This window comes from Clytia hemisphaerica, unplaced genomic scaffold (assembly GCF_902728285.1).
Source record: "Clytia hemisphaerica strain Z4C2 unplaced genomic scaffold, Clytia hemisphaerica genome assembly, whole genome shotgun sequence".
NCBI classification, from domain to species: Eukaryota; Metazoa; Cnidaria; class Hydrozoa; order Leptothecata; family Clytiidae; genus Clytia; species Clytia hemisphaerica.
In genome coordinates, this window is record NW_027103674.1 from 386,168 (window position 1) to 412,035 (window position 25,868).

Sequence of the window (25,868 nt, forward strand, 5' to 3'; positions counted from 1 at the left end):
CTTTCCGGATGTGGTGAGCAGGGATACAGGCCTTGATCTTAGCGACCTGGGCACTGCTATGCGCAACCGCGACTCCTGGCGCCAGCGAGTGGAATCCATTGTCTCGACTGCGGTCGAGCAATGATGATGATGATGATACTACAAGATTATTTTTAACAAACTGTTAATTTTGGTTGAGGCTTAGATGTTCTTCTTTTTTAGAGATCTGTAGAATTATGTTCTCTTAATGCTACTTTCTTTTTCTCGGACGGGGGCTTTGTTCTCGGACGGGGGAATTTGATATAAAAATGACTGTATGTATAGACAAAGGGCCTTAAAAATTGATCCATGTGTTTTTTTCAAATCAATACAAATAGAAAATGTCAATAACGTTTGTAAGTTTCATTTAATTGTAATCAATTTGAACTTTCTATTTTGAGAAATTATGATAATTTCGGGTTTTTGAGGCAAACTTTCAAATAGTCAATCACATTAAATTTCAATATACTGCACTTGCAAACTGACGGCAACTACTCTTGTCTCCCGAATAGACGGGGGGAGTCTGAATATGCAGGAGGGGGTAGGAAAATTTTCTAAATTCTAATAAGCGGGCGGGGGCGATGGAATAAAAGGGCGGTAATTTGAAGACAGAATTTTTTTCAACTGATATCAATTTCAACAACAAAAAAGAAACTTTAACAAATGAACAACACCTAAAATAAGAACCAATACTAACAAAAAGGAAAATTTTTACAATTTTAATGTCTATCTACACTGCAATGAAATATTAAATTATGGGGGGGATTTTTTTTCTCTTAACAATTAGCGGGGGGACATCTATTCGGGAGACAAGACTACGAACCTATTCTACTTTTTCTGGTAACCTTTGTTTGTTTTAGATAAAGCTGACGAAGCAAACGCACCAATGAAACCGAAGATCAACATCAACGCTAAAGATAAGAAATCATTCACTGCTCTTCATCATGCAGCTAAACGTGGATTTAACGTATGTAGCAAGTTATTTACAACCTCGTTCCTCGTGTATCCCATTTTTTATTTACTTTGCTGGTTGACACTACAGATTTGTAAAACTCGAAGGACTAGATGGCGTGTTTTGACTGAAAATTGTGCCGTAGTTCGGTAGGATCTTACTACCGAGGTCACGTGATATTACAATAGAATTTCAGTGCTTGACCAGTCAGAAGCTTCGCGGCTTATCGAAAACAGTAGCAACAATATTTTTTGCGATGTTCACTTTTTTTTGCTTGGAAAAGCTTAAAGCATTCCATCTAGCCCTTCGGACTTCACATGCATCTGCGGTTGACGCCAAATCAGACAATGCCAGAGTTGGAAACAGTCGATGGAGTCGATTTTTTTTTATTTGCATAGACAGATTTCAATTGCTTTCACGGGTTCCACGGCCAGCCGGCTCGGCTATCTTCGAACTGTACGGAACATTCAGTCCAACGCAACAATATTATAGCCAAGATCATAAATTTCCTATTTTTTTTACTTTTTATCTTCTCTTAGGACTGCATTAAGGTATTGCTGGAACACAATGCTAATGTCAATATCAAATCAAGTGCTGGTCAAGAGAATATGACACCACTTGGTTTGGCTGCAGCAAAAGGACATTACGAAACAGTCAAATTCCTCCATGAAAATGGTGCTTCACCTGACCTGAAAAGTATAGGAATTTTTTTTTCTGAAAATAGATTTTTTCTAAATCAAAGCTACATGTTCTTTATAACTTGAAATGCAAGAAAGTTGTGTCGAAAACCTTTTTAACAATATACTGGTTTACCAAATTTAAAAGAATTTACAGCTCGTTTTGTGCTAGCAAACTTTGATTTTTCAAAGCCTATAAATATTCTTGTTAGCTAAACTGACTCAGACGATTATTTTAATATTATCGTCAACATGAAAAATATGAGCAATCTGATTGGCTAAAAACGCATACATAAATGCTGTATTTCATTTTGTACCGTACAAATACAAGACCTCATTCAAAAAAGGGGTCTGGTAAGCGAGAGATCATATTTTGTGCAATATGATTAGAAATGTTTTCTTTTCGCTTGCAATACACAACAATTTTTTGGCATACTGGAGAAGTGGGACGTGGGACGGTGGGACGCTCAGGTGGGACGCTCGAGTGGGACGCTCAGGTGGGACGCTCAGGTGTGACGCTAAGGTGGGACGGTAGTGGGACGCTAAGGTGGGACGCTAAAGTGGGACGGTAGTGGGACGCTAAGGTGGGACAGTAGTGGGACGCTAAGGTGGGACGGTAGTGGGACGGTAGTGGGACGCTAAGGTGGGACGGTAGTGGGACGCTCAGGTGGGACTGTAGTGGGACGCTAAGGTGGGACGGTAGTGGGACGCTCTCTCGTAAGGCTTTTGTATTTTTGCTTCTCTGATAATTATGTACGAGTAAAAAAGAACTCAATATGAGTAAATGAATACTTTCACAAAACACATATACATGATCTGTTCTTCAGTTTTCAACCTACACAGGATTTCGGCCAAAATATATATATTGATTTTTTTTATCATATAGTGGATGATAAACGAATAATAATAATATTCAAATTGGATGTTTGATCGAAAAGCTACCAAGCAATATGCGTGCGAGTCAGAAATAAACACCGGAAAATGTGTAATCAATTTCTGGCTCCTTATCTTCAGGCTCATATTGTCTAATTTATAGAACAATTTTATTATTTTCCAACACTTTCAATCCTTTGCAACTTTGTCTAGGCTAAATCTGGGAAAACCTAATGGCCAGTAAAACTTGTTTACCCCCTTTAATCATATATAACAGGTTTCAATAGGTTTTAGATTCTTCACACTAAGGTTTTTACAAAAGTGGTCCAGCAGCAGCCTGACTATATTTCGAAGAGGCTCGGAAAACACGAGTTAAAAAACACGAGTTAAAAAACACGAGTTACAAAAAACACGAGTTACGTTAAATGTGACGTCATTAATGGGAAATTATGACGTCACAAGTAGATAATTTAACTCGTCAATTTATGGTGCACCTTAAACTGACGAGTTAATTAACTCGTGAATTTATGGTGCACCTTAATCTTACGAGTTAATTAACTCGTCAATTTACGGTGCACCTTAAACTGACGAGTTAAATTTTCATGAAACCAAGTTGGTCAAAAATTCTAAAATTCAGATTAAAATAGGCATACATTCAATATATTATTGAATCGAAAATTATATCTCAGAGAAGAAGTCATTGCATTGTTTTTTCGCGCGCGTTCTATTTTGTGCCAATCAAATTGCGTCACGCATTCGAAAGATTCGAAAATGTTGCAATCAAAATCAAAACAAAAAGTTATTTGTGACTTTGGCAGACTTTGGCAGTTTGGCTTTTGAAAAGAACACATTGAGCTTTTCAAAAAATAAAACCTATAATTTTTACTCTCATTCTTAAAAATAAAACTTGGGAATGAAGAAAAGTTGTAAAATTAATTAAATTGAGATTCGATTGGAAAGAACACCCCTGTCTCAGTGCCCCGGTGGCATGATTTCAGTACATGATTTTTTTCAGTACATGGTTTCAGTACATGATTTTTTCCTACGTCACTGTAGTAATCAAATTTTTATTGCACTCATTTGTGAATTGAGATATAAATTGAATAAAGACAGCGACAATAAAAAACAGTTCTTGAATTCCCAAGCCATTTAGGATGATTACAAATGAGTGCAATAAAAATTTGATTACTGCAGTGACGTAGGAAAAAATCATGTACTGAAACCATGTACTGAAAAAAATCATGTACTGAAATCATGCCACCGGGGCACTGAGACAGGGGTGTGAAAGAGGTATGTATGTAGAGAAATGGAATGCTTTGTTTGCTTCAGTTTTCGCTGTAGACTTTCCTACCCTCGAAATTCAGTTTTCGAAGGCAGCCTTTATTTATCTAAACTTTATTCTTATCAAATGGTGATTCAATTTTGGATATCAAAAACTCCCAAGGATGACCAGTAAGTTTTTATTTGATTGAAGATGAAAAATGGCAAAAAAAGAATAAGTAGGAGTAGCTATCTATAGCCCTAGACAACTGTCGGCCATTTGTACGAAAAAGGGATTTCTTTTTCGAAGTTTTTCTGATGCTATTTATGGTCAATTTTGACCAAAGTGTGGCGAAAAGTGGAACTTGCGCATTAAATATCTCGAGTTAGGTAAGGAAATCAGCTATAAACCGTTTAAAAGTCTTCTATATAGTTTTTCGAGAGCTTTCGAATGGTATACATGATATTGTCTGGAAATGAGTCTGAAATTTTCAAAAAAATTTGCCCTTGGGATTTTGCCTGGGGAAAATAGAAATGTCTCAAAAAAGAGATGTTCCACCAGTGGGATTTTAGGGGAATTTTTCCTGAGGTATAAGCATCCTATAGAGAAGGTCTGGAGAAAGTTTCAGCTAGATCTTATTTATTTTTCAGCCTGTATTTTTGTAACACGACCACACTACAACTTCTGTCTCAGTTAAAGACTATAATAGAATATTATGAGAGAAAATTACCATTCCAATAGTTTTAAACTAAAAATAGGCACAAAAAATAATTTAACCACCATTTTAGAATTTTTGACCAACTTGGTTTCATGAAAATTTAACTCGTCAATTTAAGGTGCACCATAAATTGACGAGTTAATTAACTCGTAAGATTAAGGTGCACCATAAATTGACGAGTTAATTAACTCGTCAGTTTAAGGTGCACCATAAATTGAAGAGTTAATTAACTCGTAAGCTTATGGTGCACCATAAATTGACGAGTTAATTATCTCGTCAGTTTAAGGTGCACCATAAATTGACGAGTTAATTATCTCGTCAGTTTAAGGTGCACCATAAATTGACGAGTTAAATTATCTACTTGTGACGTCATAATTTCCCATTGATGACGTCACATTTAACGTAACTCGTGTTTTTTGTAACTCGTGTTTTTTAACTCGTGTTTTTTAACTCGTGTTTTCCGAGCCTCTATTTCGAAGAGTTTATATTTATTGAGAATAACAAAGTAATCATTCGAATCAGAGGGGTTTCCCCAGAAACACGATTTTGAATTCGAATGAAAAGAAAACATTCTAATTGTAATAAAGGGCTTTCCCCTCAGCATGAGTGCATGAACAGAATGGGAATGTTGATCCCCACTGACTTTTGGTCCGCTATTTTCTACCCCCACTGGCTGAAAAAATATCACAGGGTCTGTGAGAAGTTTGTATTTAGGATCTGAGGATCCAAAGAAGTCCAAAACAGGCCAGTCGAATAAATTTATCAATTAGCCCAAAAGCGACTTTCTTGCCCGAACTTTAAACTGCTAAAAACGATGAATTAACGAAAATTATTAATATATATGGTTATTGACCGAGATCGTATGTCCGCAAGGTACAACTGTAATGGCAGCTTGAAATGGTTCTCAGATTTTGAAAAGTAATAGTTTCTTCCCTTTCTCTTTATCTCATTGTACTTTTACTTATAAATTTAAATTATAAAATAAAAACAAAAATATTCACATTGAATCTGCTGTGACAGAAAAACCCATTATAGACAGAAAAATTAAACAAAAAGCCTGAAATGATCTGAATCTACCAATAAATATCCTGCTATAAGCTTTCTGAGAAGAGCTAAAATTGACACGTATATAATGGGTGTCTTGGCTTCATGTTGTTTATTGGTAAATCTTTCTGAGGCCCTCGATGATTAAAGGTTGAAGATGCTAGTGCGAACATTAAATTTTCATAAATCGTATGTTCAAGGAATGTTTTTCGCTTCATTCTCGCAACTTGAAACGTCATAACGACACATAATTAGCAATTATTTTGATTTCTTTGCCTATCTAAGGAAAGCTTTTATTCTCATTTGGGAATTGACAGACCGTGCTTTGATCAAGTTCTTAAAATGCTACGAAAGAAGATTTAATGAAGGAAGGAGAGTGAATGATAAATGTCATTACTGCGGACATAGCTGGAAGTCAATGAAAACTTAGCTTTATAATAAATTGATGTCCTCAGTCAACAGCCCAAAAAATCAAAAAAGAATTTGAAAATGAGGATGAAAAATGAAGTCATTTTCGAATTTTTTGAAAAAAATTAAGCTGTTACAGACTTATCCACTCAGAATTATCTTTTCAACGAGGTATTACAGACTTTTGATTATATTTTTCTTTCAATACTAATACAGTGTGTTCCGCAAAAAAGTATACACAAAAAATAAAAACCAGGTTATGAAAAAACTTAAGATTTATTCAACTTTGTTGATTAATAAAAGTTAGATGGAGTATCAACTTTTCTGTAGCAAAAGTCGTAAGTGGTCGTAAAAAGTTCTTTCAAATCGGCCTCCTTTGATTACCAATCATTGTAAGCAAAAATGAGTCAAGATTTAGATTATAAGAACTAAAGTGTCAAACAAATCCTTACATTTTCAGGATAATTGTAAATTTTTTATTGTAAAAATTTCTTTATTATGTAAAGGTTTTTCGTTTTGTAGGGAAACTTTTGGGAAGTAGAATTTTTCAAACTTTGCGAATTCTTCGCGGTTTTTGGAAATTCTTTTCTATTTTACTAGTCCCATGAGTGAAAGCAAAATTAATGGCTTTCTACCAAAGCAACAGTTTGCTATCAATGATATCATACAATAGAATAACTTTAACCGGATTAATTTTCGCGAGATTAAATTTCGCGAGTTCAAAAATTCGCGAAATTTTTTGGATTTATTTTTGCGAATCGATATAGAAAGTTTTCAAAGCAAAAAAAAACTAATTTACTTTTGATTGACAGCTCTCTTTTTTGTCATTTTGATGAAATTTTCAATTTTTATGGTCAAACCTATGGAGCTTCCAAATCAAATTGCTTGTTAATAAAACCTGGTTGAATGTAATTTTTTCAGCAATGGAAAGAAGATTAATAAAAAAAGTAAAATTAACGCTCTTGGGCATTTCTATCTTTTACAAATTAACGTTAGTTTTGAGTTAGCTTATTTTGGAATAACTTACATGATCTCCAATGTTGAAATGTTTCACCCTTATGTACTGAAAACTCTTGAACTAAAAAACTCTCCGAAATAAATTTTTTATCACAAAAAGGTGAGTAGCCTAGCAATGCTTTCAGTTCCACTAAAAATTTAGGTTGTTGGCCAAATATTCCTTCCACAGAATTATCTGACTTTTTCAGTATACTTTTTTGCGGGACACACTGTCATTAACAAAATGTGCGGATTGCACAGACTTTATATACGAATGGGTTTTTAACATTAACATAAGTAGATAATTTCAAGAAAAATGTAAAAATAAAACATTTTCTTCCTCTGCTAGAAAATAACGTAAGGTAAGAAAAACACAAAACATTGCAATATCAACGCGGGATTATGAAAGAGGAGATATTACAAAACATCACAATAAACCTTGAAATTGACTTAGGTGGATAATTTGCTGTTCAAGAAGATGAGGTTTAAGTACTTCTGGAAGGATCAACATATTTGGTAAGAATAGTCTATTCCTCGCCAGCAAGCACGCACTGTTAAAATGGTAATGAACACGATTCAAGGTCGGAGATATAACGTTCCGGCCTTCTTGATTGTCCCAATACTCACGATTGGTTTTTGAAACGATTATCATCTGGTTCTCTTCATTTGTCCGCAGCGGACGTCGACAACCGTAACATACTCTTGTATTTGGATGACAATAACGAACAAGCCCTATCTCATAGGTTCCCGGTAATGGATCTGGAGAAAGGGGACCTAAAGGACTCGCGTTAGTTGATGCCCCGTTGAAGCCATTAATACTTGGCGATCTTGCGATATTTCCTTGGGGCAACTGCTGAAGCGTTGCTTGAGGTGGTTGAAAAGCAAATGATTGAGACGGCAGTTGAGCATTCAACAATTGAGACGGATGCGGCAGGTGATAGCTGAAGGATTGGGAAAATTGCTGTTGTCGTTGTTGTTGCTGCTGTTGTTGACTATGGCTAAATGAATGAGACGCTTGACTTGACAATGACTGAGGTAGTTGTTGAAAATTTAATGATTGAGACTGTTGATCATAGCTACCAGATCGAGATGGTTGAGATGATTGGATTATTGATCCTTCAAAACACAAAGCTTGATCATGTGTCGATCCAGACAGATTTCCTTCTATTTCAACAAGCTCTGTTATTTTCTGTCGCTTGGTGTTGGCTGGTCCTTTCCGTCGCTGAGTATTTTTGTTTTTTTTTCGTCCTGCATTTTTTTCTTTTTGACCAAAAACAACATTTGAAGCCATCTCAGAACACGATTTACTATTCACAAGTTTGATATAGTTTTGAAATTTTTGTGCTTTAACAGCAGAAGCTATTGTGTGGTGACACACTTTATGTATTTTAAAAGTAATGCATGATTTTTCATCACAGACAAACTTGTTTTCCGACTGTTTTACCGTTATCGGGTCTTTCTCACGTGTCGGGTTACAACAGAGCCAGATTGAGCTGCCTTGTTGTGGACCAGCGATTACCCAGTTTTTATTGGTTAAAAAGCGTGTTGCTTCTTGCGTTAATTTAGAAGTTATTGCGATTGGTAAGTTGACAATGCTAAAGGCTGGAACTCCACAAGTTTCCACATCCTCCTGCACTGCTTGATCATCTGGATTGATTTTGAAACTTTTGTTTAGCTTAAACGGAAACCTAAAAGTGAATAGATGGATCATTATCTTACTATAGGTCATTTCACAGTCGCAAAGCGTAATGGGTAATCAGAACCAATGCGCACTAATGACGACTTACTTATGGTGCAACGTTTTGAAAAGTTTTGAAAAATATTGCGTCTAGCCAATCGGAAGCCGTTATGGAGGCGCAATCAGTCTTGATTACCCATGATCCATTTCGAGTGTGAAATGTCCTATACTAAATGAATTTCATATTTTGTCTTTTTAGGCGAGACATGTCGACCTCAACATTTTTTATCTCTTTTCCATTCTTATACACTGATGATACATTTGACGCTCTCAATTCGGCATTTTACTGCTCGATAAAGTTCCCGTTTTAAATTAAATTGAAATCACCTTCAAACTTCCTGAAGAAAATCTCATAATATTTTTTCATTTAATTTGAAACATGAAAAATATTTACGGAAATCTTCCAACAACTCGATGTCCTCCCGTCGTTGATGAAAACTAAGTCAAATTTCCCTTAAGAATAAAGCTAGAGAACATCAACAGCACCATTTCTATTATCCTATAAGGGCTTTTGATGCGCAAGCTAAACCGGCGTTTGCAACGACGGGAACCGTCTAGTTTTTTATAATTAAAATAGTCTATCAACGAAAGAACATTCTGGAGAGGAAAAATGATTCTTAAAATAAACCGACCTTTCGAATCCTTATTCTGCTCTTTACTAAAGGGGGGCACTCTAGGGGGCACTGAACAGAAAAAAAAATTTTCGTCGATTAAACGAGAATAGAGACCTGCAGGCCTGTTTTAATATGATAGGTAGTTAATGTTTTACAGTATTTGATTCTTTAAATAATCATCAGGTTAGAATTTGGTGTAAAATATACGTCTTCTATGACATACCTTATTGGAATATATTTTCACGTGTTACAAATTTTTGCGGGTACTTAATTTCGCGATTTTTTTGGTCAGTTATCGCGAAATTTAATACTGTTTAAATTTTTCAAAATTACAAAATCGTGAAATTAAATACACGCGAAAAAATTTCTAATAGGCTAAAATACGCGAAACTTTCAAAAATGACTAAAGACACTTATATTCCCACTTTCTCAAGATACCTAATTTAGTGAATCGCGAACAGCCTAACAGGAAGAGGCGAGATGGAGTTTTTACAAGCTCTTATTTGATTTGGTTGGTCGTTAACGAGTAATAAAACAATTTCGATACTTTTTCTAAAGAACGCGTCATTTTTATCACTTGAAATGACCAATCAGTATATTATCTTATGAAAACTCCATCTCATCTGAACAGGAACCGATTAGTCCAATCTTCCAATGGTGTGAATGAAAGATATAGCTATTTCAAGTCGACCAGGGTTTTAGGGGCCCAAAAACCAGCATCTGAGCGATTAAATAATCCAGAAATCGAAATCTAAAAAATATCACTAAAATCAATCATGTTCATGTATGAAAAACGAAGAAATATCAGGTAAAAGTCCAAGGAAAAACCGCAAAAATGGCATTTTCTGGCATTTTCGGCGAAAAATCTCTCGCTTCGGAAGGAAAATAGACTGAAATTTGTTGTGAATGAAATATTTTAGAGTCATCTATTTTTGAAACCATCAGAGTGATTTCACTTTTGACCTACGTTCTAGGGACCAACCACTGTAAATTTGAATTTAAGAAATTGTGAAATCGAATACCTGTTCTTTTGTTCGGACTTCATTCGGGAATATTCAAGATCAGATATTGCCAAATGCTCATACTCAGGAGCCAGTATCCAATCACCTGTACCAACGAAAGCGTCCTTGATCTTCTCCTCTTGCAACTTCACCTCCTCTTGTACAAGATCAATTGTCTCGTTGATCGTCAGTATCCCACGTCTTTTAGCCTTCTTCACCATTGCATTTACTGATTCGTTACAATTTTGGTCGTACGCCTGGAGTAGCAATTAAGAAGGATTCAGTTAATTTCCAAATTCGTTTCTGTACCTAAATCGAGATATTAACCCTTATAAACAGTGTTTTTCAGCCAAAAACAGCTGTTTTGTCCAGTTTTGCGCATTTTGAAGCTCCATATCTCAAGTTAGGTACCCCCTAGGTATAGGTATATTTTTCCTTGATTTTTAACCGCAATGATAAAATTTTTTCCCGTATTCCAATGCTTTTACGTTCTATTAACATTTAAACACAATTCATGCATTCTCTCCACTCTATCAGCTGAAAAAGATTAATCACTACATCCTTACCTGCAGACCAAGACCATACTTTATTCGTATCGACAAAATCATTTTGTTTTTCAACTCGTTCTTCTTGTAAGTAACCATATATTTGGTGAATGCTTGTCCATTTTTCCGTCTTTTCCATTGTTCTGTCAGGTTGAAAAACTTTTCTTCAAACTCTACGGCATCCTTCGAGTCCACCAGCCCTTTAACTTTCACACTACCAATCTGCTTTCCAAAAATTTCTTCAATGTATATATTCGAGTTTTCAACACACAGTTCTGTCAGCTTTTTTTCGATACTCTCCCTCACATGGATAAAACACAATAAATGGTTTCCCTTGGGAAAGCAAGTTTGCAATGCTCTGTGTACATTCGTTTCTTCATCTGTTCCAAATGCTCTAATGTTAGAGAGGTCTGGGCGAAGTCTCACCATATTACTTGGTAGGTCGTAGTAGGAGCTGAAGGTTTTGGATGAGTGTAACAAAACTGGCCCAATAAGGGTAGGATGAACATTGTCAATTTTGTTTACCAACATTGGATGCCTGTAGGTTGTAATGGTAGAGTTGTATGGACATAAATTGAATGTTGGATCAACACTCAAAACAGATGAGCTGGACTCAGCGCAGAATTTAGAGATGTCTGCAAGTTGACGGTCGCTGGTTAAAACTGCGCTAAATTCTGGTGATGTTCTGACCTCCCTCAAAAACGCATCGCTTCTGTCCTGTTCCCTTTGACATCTGCCTGACAATTCTATTATGTCATCCGATTTAGATTTGGTGAATGGTCTTGTAGCATCATAAATCTTGGTTAATGAGGGTGGGATTTCAGGAACGATTCTTGCGTTGTCAAATGAAGTTTTGTCACAAAGTTTCTTAAGGATAGATTTACCTCGATGACCCTGCGCAGCCAATTCTCTGATCTCTTTCCGCATTGAGTGCGTAATTAGATCGCTTTGTACCAAATGGTATATCATACTCTTTGTTGTCGAAGTAGTACTGGATATACGCTAGCTCTTCAGGATGGTCTTTCCCATCGACAGTAACGGTGATTATCAGTTTGTGAAAATCTCTGTGATTAGGATGAACGTATGTAAATCGATTGACAATCATATCGTGATCCTTGAAAGGCTTTTCACTAATTCTGTTAGATACAGTATCATAAAAAAAAGTTTTTGTCCCTGTCCTTTTAAGCCCGCACATGTCGATTTGGACATCACGCCAGTGTCTAAGAGGCGAAAGGTCAACGAGAAACTCAACATTTTTATCCACATAAATCGGTACGCGTTTACATATTTTTTCATTCTCAATCCCCATGTTTTTCAATATAAGCTTAACGGAATCCAGCGTTTTTCTTGGTTTGCTGTTCCCTCGACTGTAAATAGGTTGATTTTCGTCATCGTTGAAGTAACGAACTATAAGAAATTAAACGAATGGCGAATGTAAAATATAAAAAAAATATGTAAAGAGTAGCGGGAGGTTCTATACTTTAGTCTGTGGAGACTGTGAAGAGGGTTCAATGTAGCATGTATTCCGGTATCCGGACAATTTCCCGATGGACCATTTCCCCCGGCAATTCCCGGACAGACAACTCCCCGACCGGACAATTCCCCGACCGGACCATTCCCCGACCGGGTGATTCCCCGACAGACAACTCCCCCGACCGAAGAACTCCCCGAACGGACGATTCCCCGAACGACGATTTCCCGAACTGACAATTCCCCGATTGGTTGTCGGTTGGGGAATGGTCCGGGATTCATGTATTCCATTAGTAAAAACTAAAACCTACTTGGAAATGTTGGCTTTTCCAGTAGTTTCTCAAATTCGGCATCGGAGTCAGATGACGAGGATACGTTAGTTATTTCTGTTTCGCTAAAAAAGGAAGCAGAAATGTTTGTGGTTTATTTCTCAACTTAAGTTGAGCTAGAATCTGACAATGTTAGAGTTTTTCGCCAAAAACGAGACTGAAACTTTGGGGGCAGCCTAGAGACTTCAAAAATTGTTCGATTTGGCTGAAATTTTGCACACTTGGGTAAATATTTGCTACCTATACTAAATATTTGAAATGTTACAGTTGGGCTTTCGAATAACAAAATATCTGAAGTTGAGCCCAGTGCGGTGAGCATGTTCGACTATTGATATTTTTTAAAAGAAAATCCAAAAAAAGATTTCTGTAAAGGAATTTTTAATATTTGAGACCTTTACCTGTTTTTTCGTTTTGTCAGATCAATTGTAACTTGAAAATGAGGATTATAATTTCTGCTGTCTGTGTTTTGCTGGCTCCTATAAAATAGATTTGATAATTAATCTCATGGTTGAAATTTGAATGAAGTATTTGCTTACGTTAATTTGTAATTTCTCTCCTGGGTTTTCTAATTTCCCTCACATGAAATTTCCACCTTTTAGAAATTTATCACTTTTTTTTCGAATTTCTTACTAACTTCGAAGGCTTAAGTAAATGGAATAATATCCAATTAACCCTTTAACGACTGCGTCTTTTTATTTGTCTGGGCCTAAATCACCTCGGCTTTTTAGGCTGGTTGTTCTCAAAATACCACGCTTTCTTTTCCTAGGTGGTTGGTACAATACACAGATTTACCCTACGCTTATAAAATACGTATGAGTTGGTGGCGACAGGGGACCAATTCTACCTTGGATGGGATGGATTGAAAGTCCACCATTTATCACCCGTCCTACTGCACAAGAAATCATCCTGTCCGACCAGCTCATAAGAAATAGGCACAACAGAGTAACATTTATTTCTACTCACTTTTCTGTTCCTTGTGATGTTAGATCGATTTTTCCAGATGGGTTTTGAGTGTTTGGTTTGACTTTGGTGGACCTGAATAAAATGAGAGAACATATCCTTTTAAGCCTCTTTTCCAGTATCACTTATTTACAATTTCCAAATCACATCTGGAGAAAAAACCTGAACAAAGACTAAGGTTGATATTTCTACTCACTTTTCTGTTCCTTGTGATGGAAGATCGCTTCCTCCCGATCGAGTGTTTGGTTTGACTTTGGTGGACCTGAATAAAATGAGAGGACCTATCCTTTTAAGCCTGTTTTCCAGTATCACTTATTTACAATTTCCAAATCACATCCGGAGAAAGAACCTGAACACAGACTAAGGTTGATATTTCTACTCACTTTTCTGTTCCTTGTGATGGAAGATCGCTTCCTCCCGATGGGTTTCGAGTGTTTGGTTTGACTTTGGTGGACCTGAATAAAATGAGAGGACCTATCCTTTTAAGCCTGTTTTCCAGTATCACTTATTTACAATTTCCAAATCACATCCGGAGAAAGAACCTGAACACAGACTAAGGTTAATATTTCTACTCACTTTTCTGTTCCTTGTGATGGAAGATCGCTTCCTCCCGATGGGTTTCTAGTGTTTGGTTTGACTTTGGTGGACCTGAATAAAATGAGGGGACCTATCCTTTTAAGCCTGTTTTCCAGTATCACTTATTTACAATTTCCAAATCACATCCAGAGAAAGAACCTGAACACAGACTAAGGTTAATATTTCTACTCACTTTTCTGTTCCTTGTGATGGAAGATCGCTTCCTCCCGATGGGTTTCTAGTGTTTGGTTTGACTTTGGTGGACCTGAATAAAATGAGGGGACCTATCCTTTTAAGCCTGTTTTCCAGTATCACTTATTTACAATTTCCAAATCAAATCCAGAGAAAAACCTGAACAATGTGTAAAATTTGCAAATTTAGTCCAATTAGACAGTAATATCTACCTATTATTTGATGTTGTAGGTGATTCTTCTTGTGCCTTCCTCTGTAAGTGAAGGAGTGAAGGAATGTATTCTGCCTCGACATTTACGTTATGCATCCTTCTGACACACCACTGCCAAATCTTGCTTGGTGATGTGGACGCAATCAAAATACCATTTCCGTTCCCATTGTCTTTTTTGAAAATAGGATGTGTGTCCATGATAACAATTTCATTTCCAGGAAATACAGCAATTGACCAGACTTTATCTTTGATGTGCATTACCAGAGTTTGCGTTTTCTGCTAGGATTTGAGCCTCCCTCAACGATCTAACGATCAGGTTTTTGCAACGGAAGGAATATAAAGTTAAATTTACTGGTTCACTGTTCACGACTTTTTCTTCCATGTCAAATTGGGAATTTAAGAGATTGTGCTGACGGAGAATATTGTATGCTTGGAGAGCATCTGGCATCATTTTAATTTCCCGAAATTTGTTCAGCTCCTTTGGGAAATCCAAAATTATAGACGTGATCAAACATTTGATGCTTTCAATATCAAACGTGTCATATTCATTTGACAATAACAACTTATCAATAATGGCAAGAGTCAGGAAGGCGCAGGCATTGGTACCGTCACTTTCGTAACACGCTGTCATATTTTCTATCATGGTACTTTGCTTGTTCAAGCCTTCCATTGCATGAGCCATGATTTGGGCAGTTATCACATCATTTTGCTCCACAACGGTGGCTTGTGAAACTTCGAGGGGATGAAAACTTATATCGATAGGGTTGTCAAGAATCTCTAGCAGTTTTTCGGCAGTCAAACGCTCTTTTGCTTCATATTTTATCCCATTAAGGACTAAGTCACTTAGTTCATTGTAAAAACATATTTGTTCTTTTTCATAATCTTCCGAAGAGGTTGGCATTGCCTGTCTGGTCAAAATTTGCTTCAACTTTACCTCGGCGGAAGGTACCAAAAACTTTCCTTTTTCGACGTTGTCATGCATTTCGTTGATATCCTTCTCAAATGGACAGCTTTGGTCAGGATTTATTACTACGAATAGGGTCATGACCATTGCCCAAACATCGGCCTTCTTAAGGTCATCAAGGGTGGCTACTTGCAGACAGTCATCCACAAGAAGCTCCGGAGCCATAAATCCGATACTGCCACGCTTAACACATTCTGTTTTTGTAACCAAATGGTTCATTTGGGTTTGTACAGACATTGACCTCGCCTCTCCAAGATCTGCGATCTTACAAACAATCGGTATCATTTTGAAAATTTTTCCAGCATCCCCTTCGTTCATCCCGCAATAGTGCTTATTACTGACCAAGATGTTCTTTGGCTTTATATCTCTGTGAACAGTGTTTGTTGAGTGGAGGTACGCAACAGCTGCAAGGATATCCTTGGCGATTTTGAGTTGAATGTTACCCAATGATGTTGTAAATTCATTCTCATTCATAATGTTTAAAAAGTTTGACAGACAATTGGCCTTCAGTTCCTCATTTCCAAAAGGCTCAAAAGAAAACTCTAGGTAGGGCATCATGATCATTTTTGGTTTGTCGCAGACAGCGATCACATCGATTATATATTTGGGTGATTAGTTTGGTATAATACCATCGCTTCTTTTGCAAAAATTTTATCCATCCGCCTTGAACTTTGCTCCAGAAGTGTTTTAATAGCAACTCGATCTTTTCCATATCTCGCCAACTCAACATTGCCATATGATCCACGGCCTAGTGAAGAAAATACGATATTTGGTTCACCAAAAACTTTAGCAAGTTTATCGATATATATATATAACCTAATATTGTGGGCTTTAGGTTAAAAACATTTACTTTATTTCTATTTTAATATATAATGGAGGCCCTAACTTACATTTTGGTATTAAATCTTTATACATCTTTTTAAACCAAAATTTTCTGTGATTCGATTCTAGTCCTGCGGGCTCAAACTTCATGGAATAAAGCATCGAGTTCTAGCCCGATGGGCTAAAGGCAAGTCTCTTGGATGGGAAATAAAACCACTTATTTCCATTGAGAGGCGAATCTTTAACCCTTCTCAGGCAAGAGAAATCAATGCTTATTTCCCCCCTCCAAAACGCCCACGCGTATTTACACAAACCAAAATCTATCGCTAGAGATTTCAATAACATGTAGTCCTCTAAAACAAAAAAATGGTCCTAAGCGATATTATGTATATGCACTTTTGAGGACGGTAGAGTGACTGAAGCGATTTGGAATAACTCGCATTTCTGACCTGCGATATCGAGGACGGTAAAAGTGCTGATTTACCGTCGTCCTCAGCTGATCAGGATCTAGTCAAATAAGAACCTTTGTACCGTCTACCGTCCGAAAACACACATACATAAACTTGGCAAAGATTCGCCTCTCCGGGCTTGAAACTCAATGGAATAAAGGATAGCCTGAATATACAGGAGAAAAATTTGATTTCCAAGGTTGGATTCAAATTTTCCTAGTTGGAAAAAAGATTCCAACCTGGAAACTTGGTCCATGGCTTGGAATTTTTGAAAATCCAGGTTGGAAAAAAGTCAAAATCCAAATTTAACAAGGTTGGAATTTCTGAAAATCCAGAATGAAAAAAAAGCCAAAATCCAAACTAGACAAGTTGAAAGTTTGAAAGATTGAAAAAAAAAGCCAAAATCCAAACTAGACAAGTCCGGTGTTGAAAAGTATTCGATTTTAACACCGGACAATACGCGGTTTATACATTAAATCTTTTACGTCAGAGAGCTAATAAGGGTAGTTAATAAGTTAATAAAGTTAGAGTAATTATTCGTTTATAGTTTGAAATAATTCACGATTATTTAAGCTCAGGATTTTTATCTATTAAAGAAAAATTTGGTCTTTTATCAAAATTACAAAAGTGTACAGCTCGAAAATTACAAAAACACCCCCTTCTCACAGACCCACTGGGAACCCTTCCCACTGGAAAATTGGTCAAAATTTCGTCCCTCAGGCAACTTAAGGCATGTCCAAATCTTTAAAATTTACCATAATTTTTTTACACCAGTTCCACCTGTCAAATCATATCACTTCATACATCAAAAGAAGGGTATTGAAGTGAAGATCACTAGACTTGCTGTTTGAAAATTAATTTTTATACCAGAAAAAAGATATTATGAAAAAAGCAAAAAATGCTGACGTCAGCAAAACTTGTTTCTTGAATAACTCCAGTTTGGCTGATGGTATAAACATGAAATTTGGACCAAAGCTGCAAATCTTTAAAATGATGATTTTGAATCAAAATTTTTTTTCAAATATTGCTGATGTCAGCAGAAATCAGCAAAATGCGAAATATTACAATAAAGTGCTGACGTCAGCAAAATTTCAAATTATTTTTTTTCACAATAATCTTTTCAATGTTGTGCAACTTTGGTCCAAATTTCATGTTTACACCATCAGCCAAACTGGAGTTATTCAAGAAACAAGTTTTGCTGACGTCAGCATTTTTTGCTTTTTTCCTAATATCTTTTTTCTGGTGTAAAAACTAATTTTCAAACAGCAAGTCCAGTGATCTTCACTTCAATACCCTTCTTTTGATGTATGAAGTAATATGATTTGACAGGTGGAACTGGTGTAAAAAAATTACGGTAAATTTGGACGTGCTTTATTTTGCCTGAGCCCCGGTGGAAAATTTTACCCCAATTTTCGTCCCCACTGAAAATAATCAATTAAACCAATTTTCACTGCAAAATATCATGCTATTTTTCCAATCCCCACTGAATTTTCTGACTTGAAAACCCCGGGGGGGTACTAATCGAAAACCGACCCTTAGAGAGTATTTGGACCCTTTGAGAGACTTTTTTCAAAATTTTTGGTATATTTTTGCTCGTTTTTTGTCCAAATTTTTGAAAATTACGACCCTTTGAGAGAGGAAATTTTGATTATTTGAAAATTTTGGACCCTTACAGAGACTCGATTTGCTTTTTAATGGTTTTTGTACCCCTTTCAGAGACTTTTGTGGTTTTGCCTAGGTGCCCCCCCCCCGGGTTGAAAACAAAAGAATTTAAATCCCCGGTCATGAAAAATAAGGGAATATCGATCCCCATTGAGTTTCAGTGCGTTATTTTTACCCCCACTTGCTGAAAAAATTCCACCGGGTCTGTGAAAAGGGGGTGTACAAAAGTGAACTCTGAAAGTTAAAAAACCACACTATAAAAGCATGGAGATTAAAGCATCCCCCCCCCTAAAGCAAAATATGATAGAAACTTACCAACTTCTCCAACTTCTTTGATTATATCAATGTCTTTAATCGTGAACCTTTCGATTGAATCATCGAAAATTTTTGTTGTCTTCGTGCTCAAAAGAGTTGGTAACATGATGCACAAACAAATGAAAATAAAACCAAAAAACTCAATAAAAATCTAAAAACAACTTTCAACGATGGACACGCGACTTTAAAAATCTTTAGCCTAGTCAACTTCATAAAATTTGATGAAAAAAGTTTTTGGGCGCCACGTGTATGTTTCACCTCACGGGTTTTCCGTTTCACGTGAACAATGTGGATACTTTTATTATTCATGCTGATGGTGTAACCCTTTGTTGTCGATTCGAATGTTTTCCTTTTATTCGAATTTTGAATTCGAAAAGTAAACATCTTGTCTCTGGGGAAATCCCTGTGATTGGAATGTTCATTTTTTATATGATACTCTTTAAAATCAGTTCTCGCAGATTTAGACATTTAGCCTCTAGGCTAAAAAGAGCGTTAGAATTGTTGAAATTGCTCTGTAAATTACACAATTGAATTACACAAAAAGAGCCAAGAGGAGGAGCCAGAAATTGATTTATCTGACTGACTAGCTTTTTGTGTCTTTGTAGCTTCGATCAAATTGATTATGTTATTATTTTATAATCCATTCACTATGAAAAAAGTCAAAAACATTTCGATCGATCTGTGTATTGTTTATAAGTACTTGACCTGTCCCTCTTCACTGTATTATAAAAAGAAAAAGACAAAATACATATAAAAGAGCGTCCCACTACCGTCCCACCTTAGCGTCACACTACCATCCCACTACCGTCCCACCTTAGCGTCCCATTACCGTCCCACCTTAGCGTCCCACTACCGTCCCACCTTAGCGTCCCACTACCGTCCCACCTTAGCGTCCCACTACCGTCCCACTTTAGCGTCCCACTACCGTCCCACCTTAGCGTCCCACTACCGTCCCACCTTAGCGTCCCACTACCGTCCCACTACCGTCCCACCTGAGCGTCCCACTCGAGCGTCCCACCTTAGCGTCCCACGTCCCACTTCTCCAGTATGCCCAATTTTTTTATCTTTTTAATGACCATTCGATCCTTTTCGAATGTTTTGATGTTGATTTCAACAAAACAGAGGAGAGAGAAAAAACGGCATACTGGAGAAGTGGGACGTGGGACGGTGGGAGGCTCAAGTGGGACGGTAGTGGGACGCTAAGGTGGGACGGTAGTGGGACGCTAAGGTGGGACGGTAGTGGGACGCTAAGGTGGGACGGTAGTGGGACGCTAAGGTGGGACGGTAATGGGACGCTAAGGTGGGACGGTAGTGGGATGGTAGTGTGACGCTAAGGTGGGACGGTAGTGGGACGCTCTTTTATATGTATTTTGTCTTTTTCTTTTTATAATACAGTGAAGAGGGACAGGTCAAGTACTTATAAACAATACACAGATCGATCGAAATGTTTTTGACTTTTTTCATAGTGAATGGATTATAAAATAATAACATAATCAATTTGATCGAAGCTACAAAGACACAAAAAGCTAGTCAGTCAGATAAATCAATTTCTGGCTCCTCCTCTTGGCTCTTTTTGTGTAATTCAATTGTGTAATTTACAGAGCAATTTCAACAATTCTAACGCTCTTTTAGCCTAGAGGCTAAATGTCTAAATCTGCGAGAACTGATTTTAAAGAGTATCATATAAAAAATGAACATTCCAATCACAGGGATTTCCCCAGAGACAAGATGTTTACTTTTCGAATTCAAAATTCGAATGAAAGGAAAACATTCGAATCGACAACAAAGGGTTACACCATCAGCATGAATAATAAAAGTATCCACATTGTTCACGTGAAAGGGAAAACCCGTGAGGTGAAACATACACGTGGCGCCCAAAAACTTTTTTCATCAAATTTTATGAAGTTGACTAGGCTAAAGATTTTTAAAGTCGCGTGTCCATCGTTGAAAGTTGTTTTTAGATTTTTATTGAGTTTTTTGGTTTTATTTTCATTTGTTTGTGCATCATTTTTTTTCGAAATACGTTATCGCAGACTTACAGTAGTGTTCTATAAATTACTAGCCAAACCAAAAGAAAAGGAGCCAGAAATTGATTTCACATTTTTCATTAAATAATTATAAAGACAAAAAGACAATATTCTAATAAAAGAGCGTCCCACCTTACCGTCCCACCTTAGCGTCCCACTACCGTCCCACCTTAGCGTCCCACCTGAGCGTCCCACTCGAGCGTCCCACCTGAGCGTCCCACCGTCCCACGTCCCACTTCTCCAGTATGCCAGAAAAAACATGAAGAGAGAAAAAACATGAAGAGAGAAAAAAAACATAGGAAAAGACACAAATGGAGAGACAAAAGTTTGTTTTATGTTGATATTTTTCAAGTTGACGATAAACCAGTTATCACACTTTTGCTCGTACAATATAGGATATATTTTTCTGGTAATGTATTATACGAAAAATCTGAACTCGAAAAATATGTCCCATATTGTACTCGGTACCTTGTGATAACTATTACATATCATGTTCTCTACTGAAAAACATTTAGCGAACTTTAATTATTTTCCTTATCTCTAAAGTGCGCCGAAATAAGACAGCCCTTATGTATGCATGTATGAACGGACACAGTCAAATCGTGGCTTACCTCTTACGTATCGGCGTTAACCCGGACGCGCGAGATAGCTCTGACAACACGCCGATACATTATGCGGCCGCTTACGGATGGTATCATTGTGTCAAGTTATTGTTAGAGGGTGGTGCCGATGCAAACATACCTAATAATTGGAAGGTAATGCATAACTTTTAATTTAAAACTCAAAATAAAATCTAGTCTTGAGTTGTTTATAGTATAGTAAGCAGATATTGAATAGGTAAAAGTTGGTTATTGAGATTTATTAACCCGACTATTTGATGTAATATTCATCAAGATACATGATGAATTTTATGAAAATGTCTCTATTATTCTTTCCAAAAACGAAACCTGCGATGCTTTTTAATATCTCCAAAAAAACAATAATATATTATTTTTTACACCTTTTACTTTTTCATTCTAGACAACACCTTTAGCAGTTGCGTTAATGAAGCATTACATTGAGATCGGTGATTTATTGTTAGACGCTGGTGTCGATGTGAATTTTGTTGACGAGAACGGCTTGACGATCCTGATGAAACATTTAACTGGAACGCTGTGTGAAGAACAATATACACTTGTCAAACATCTGCTAGAGAAATATCACGCCAATCCTCAGTTGACGGATGGCTCAAATTCTAATCTGGTAAGTGACGGACCGTAGTGCAGTGGTAGAGCATCCTGCTACGGTGCGCAAGGTTGTGTGCTCAACCCCCAGCTGGGTAATACCAAAGATTTCCAAAATGATACTTGATGTTTCCATGCTTGATACTCAGCAGTTAAGAGAATGATCAAGGGTAAGTGGAGCAATCCATGGAGAAGTGTTTCCCACCCCTACCTTCGGGTAGATAGCTATCGAAAGAGGGGCCTTCGGGTCGCCTCTGGGTCGCCTCCGACTGCGATCGCAGACTCACTTACTTAGTAAGTGAGGGATAAAACTCAATGCTGTTTCAATGTTCATCTAACGTACATTACGTTTCTATAACGTACAAGCTGAACGTTGAAACATCATTCAATGTTTGCTAGCTGCAAAACCTCGAAAAAGTTGACGCGAAGGAAGGGTAGAAACTCTTGCCTCAAATTTTTCTACTTAAACTTCCTTTGTTTTGTTTAGAATAAAACTTAGGCCTCTAGTACTTTTTATATTCTTTGATATTCCTCGGCCTTGAACTCACAACCTTGCACATCGTAGCTAGATGCTCCATGATTGAGTTTAAAGCCTTTAACGGCAAGAGATGAATCTTCAACATTCTCAAGCAAAGAAAAATGAAACCTGAAGATTTGTGTCTCATTTAGAATGACGTTTTTAACCTAGTCTTTTCTTCGTTTTCGTGCGGCAAAAATTTTCAATTTCCCATCCAGGAGTATCGTATATAACTCCTTCGGGGCGCTGAAATCAATGACCATGCTACGATTCTCTTCATATTACATCAAACTCAAATCGATCATCATTTTATTGTGTTTTCCCTTATGTATTTCAGTTCCATTACCTAGCGCGATCATCGATTTACACCAATGTTTTGTATGAGCGATATCAAACCATTGACAAAGAAATGATGAGCATCTCAATAAAAATCGCTGAACTTTTGTTAAAGGCGGGCGTTGATATCAACGGAGTGAGTGATGAGGGCGTTACACCCTTAATTGCTGCAGTTGCTAATGTAAGTAGTATTTTTGAAATTTATTTCCACTTGATTCGGAATTTCGTTTTGATAATGAAACCCATATAATATAGTATATACATAGTATATGTATATACTATCGGGGAAAACCGGAGAAGTGGGCGAAGAAAAGTGACGGTTTTCTCCGTTCAATTTTTGCAAGGTATATAGTTATAAAGACCATGATCAGACGATCTCGTATCGCTCCCGTATGGTTTTCGTTACGGATCGAGAGTGTTCATATTGGTTTTGGAACGTTTTAGAGCAAGAAAACGAAGCAATTCGGCTCCGCTAAAAATAGTGGAATGGAGCCTTTTCGATCTGTTTTGCTTTGTAACGTGTTTTCTTTTGGCGTTTCGAATTTTGACGTTAACACAGTGTTACGGAACGTTTTAATTTGGAACGATGTGGAGCCGTAACGTTTGAATATGGTCCAAATATATTTGAGTATTGACACCTAATTCAATTAGTATTTCTTGTTATTTTAGGAGAACTTTCCACTGGCTGATTTTCTTCTTGAGAACGGCACATCTGCCACTGTTGGGAAAACGGAAGATGATAATAAAACTGTATTACATTTCATCGACCAAAACTATGACAAAGACCTGTCTGCTTATGTGGTGGTAAGTTTTCTCAACCTCGTCTCCGTCGCCTGTGTACACCGGTTTAATATCGAAAATAACGTTTATACAGTTGAAGCTCTCTAATTTGACGTTCTGCTATTCGATAGGCTCCCTTATTCGATGAAATTTAAAGTCCCTGTCAACAAGAAACTCTCATAAACGATGCTCCCTTATTCGATGAAAATCCAATTCCCCTTGAAGATCGAATTAGAGAGCGTTAACTGTACTTGGATACGCCAGAGAACACTAAGGTTGAAGTTTTATTTGATTTGCTCTTGTTATGAGCAAAATTTTTCCTGGTGGTTCTTTATATTGTATGTCTGGTTTACTGTTCTCAGTTCAAATAGATGAACAATTGCCTTCTATGTCACTCAAAGATTCATTTTAAAAGCCAAAATAACTTGGTTGGAGAGACATGTTTTTTGAAAGTAAATTTATTTGATTGAATTTATATATCTAAAGAAAATTAAAACAAGTGTGGTAAATCAATGCCATAAGAGTGCTCGAGTAGTTAGGAACCAGAGCCATATATCAATATTTTAAAAGTTATCTTTCATTAAAACTTAAAAAGTGCATCACTCTGACTTCCGTGCTCTAATGAAAGTTAGAAAAATCTTATATATAAGGATCAAAACACAAGTAATCACTTTCTTTAGTTCACTCATCTCTCTTAACCATACACTACACGCTTTTTCATAAGAACATCCAAAGCCTTAGGACTTTCTTAACTGTTTGAGTTTTAAGCCTAAAATTGTTCCTAACATGTTCTTATTTTCGCCAGTTTTTATTATTTTTGTCAATTTTCCTAAGAAATTCGGTGTTTTAAGATTCCACAAAGCCTTGAAATGTTCTTAACATGTTCTTAACATTCTGGCCATCGAAGCCTTATGTTCTTGTAAAAAAAAAACATGTACATACACAAATGAAACAAACGCTTGAACAGGAGGCACATCGACAAAAAAAAGCATTAAGGAATAAATTTACAAATAGAAATACAACATTCAACAAAGGCACAAATATAAATAAGGGACACGACAAGATGAAGACAGATCCTAAAGTCAGATGCGGCCTTGAGTAAGCACCACTGATCTTTATATACCATGGACCAAGTTTCTCAATCCTGGCCCAGCAAAATCTTTGATCAGAGTTTTTTGAAAAGTGATACCCTAAATGGCGGCAATACTCAATAGCGGTGCAAATGTATCGAGAGCGCTAGATCTACGTTCCCTTGAATACTTATAGATGTAGCGCCGTTAAGGCCGGTTTCCACTTGCCCGCGCTGTGATCGCATCTTTTGGCTTCAATCCTTTTTGCTTGGAAAAAAGATTACGTCATAAAAATGTAGCGCGCCCTAGAAAAAAAAGTTGAACACATTTCAACTTTATCCAACCGTTACGTTACGTCAGATCGCACCAATGGAGTTGCTTCATTTTTCTTTTGACCAATAGCGGGTAAGCTCTGTTCGAAAAGTGCAATCGCAGCGCGCGCAAGTGGAGACCGGCCTTTAGACGTAATTTTTTAACACAGGCTTCTTTGCGGGTACCAATTCAAAAAAAACTTCGATCAATAAAGGTCCGTGGTGAGCACTATCTGCTATTCACGAGTCATCTTTACCAGAAAATCAATTTAATGTTATAATACTGTATTACTTTTCTGTAGGATAAATCTTTCACATCAAAGTCAAACGAGGAATCGGAAAAACGTGGAAAGATGTACAACCATGCTCAACTTGAGCTTTTGAAAAACCTTCTCAAGCATGGGGCAGGATGTAAACAGTATACGCAAAGACATGCATTCGTTATTCACGTTCGCTTTATCCCAATCCTACTTAAAAATCTGTGAAATTTTGTTGGTCGACCCGAACATAGACTTGATGGTGTACGAGAATAAACACGGTCAAAATGTTTTACACATGATGTTGGGAAAGCTGGAGCCAGAGGACAAGAAAACTTTTCAATTGTTTCAGAATATTCTGAAAAAGGTATCTCACGTAGTCTTTCTTTCACAAATTATTTTTTTTCATGTAACTTCCTATGGAAGCCGAGAAAGGTCGGTGCGCGAAAATTTCAAAAACCTGTCGTGATCTTTTTCAAATTGTCGCAATCTTGAACAGCGACAGCTTGAAAAATATCGTGCTAGCTTCTGGAAACGCGATTGTTTGAGAAT

At 36.9% G+C, this 25,868-nt stretch overlaps 1 protein-coding gene across 2 annotated transcripts in view; it reads left to right on the forward strand.

The window, feature by feature from the left end:
- Positions 1 to 25,582, forward strand: part of LOC136803407 (poly [ADP-ribose] polymerase tankyrase-like) — a 51,789-nt gene extending 26,207 nt beyond the window's left edge. Inside the window, exons 10-16 of one of the 2 annotated variants that reach the window (XM_067060127.1) lie at positions 879 to 985; positions 1,510 to 1,666; positions 21,369 to 21,577; positions 21,843 to 22,064; positions 22,900 to 23,079; positions 23,568 to 23,702; positions 25,362 to 25,581. In XM_067060127.1, the coding sequence (XP_066916228.1) occupies positions 879 to 985; positions 1,510 to 1,666; positions 21,369 to 21,577; positions 21,843 to 22,064; positions 22,900 to 23,079; positions 23,568 to 23,702; positions 25,362 to 25,544 (1,193 nt within the window). In that variant the 3' untranslated portion in view covers positions 25,545 to 25,581. Of the gene's footprint in view, positions 1 to 878; positions 986 to 1,509; positions 1,667 to 21,368; positions 21,578 to 21,842; positions 22,065 to 22,899; positions 23,080 to 23,567; positions 23,703 to 25,361 lie in introns of both variants that reach the window. The other variant, XM_067060128.1, reaches the window with a different exon arrangement.
- Positions 25,583 to 25,868: the final 286 nt, after the last annotated feature.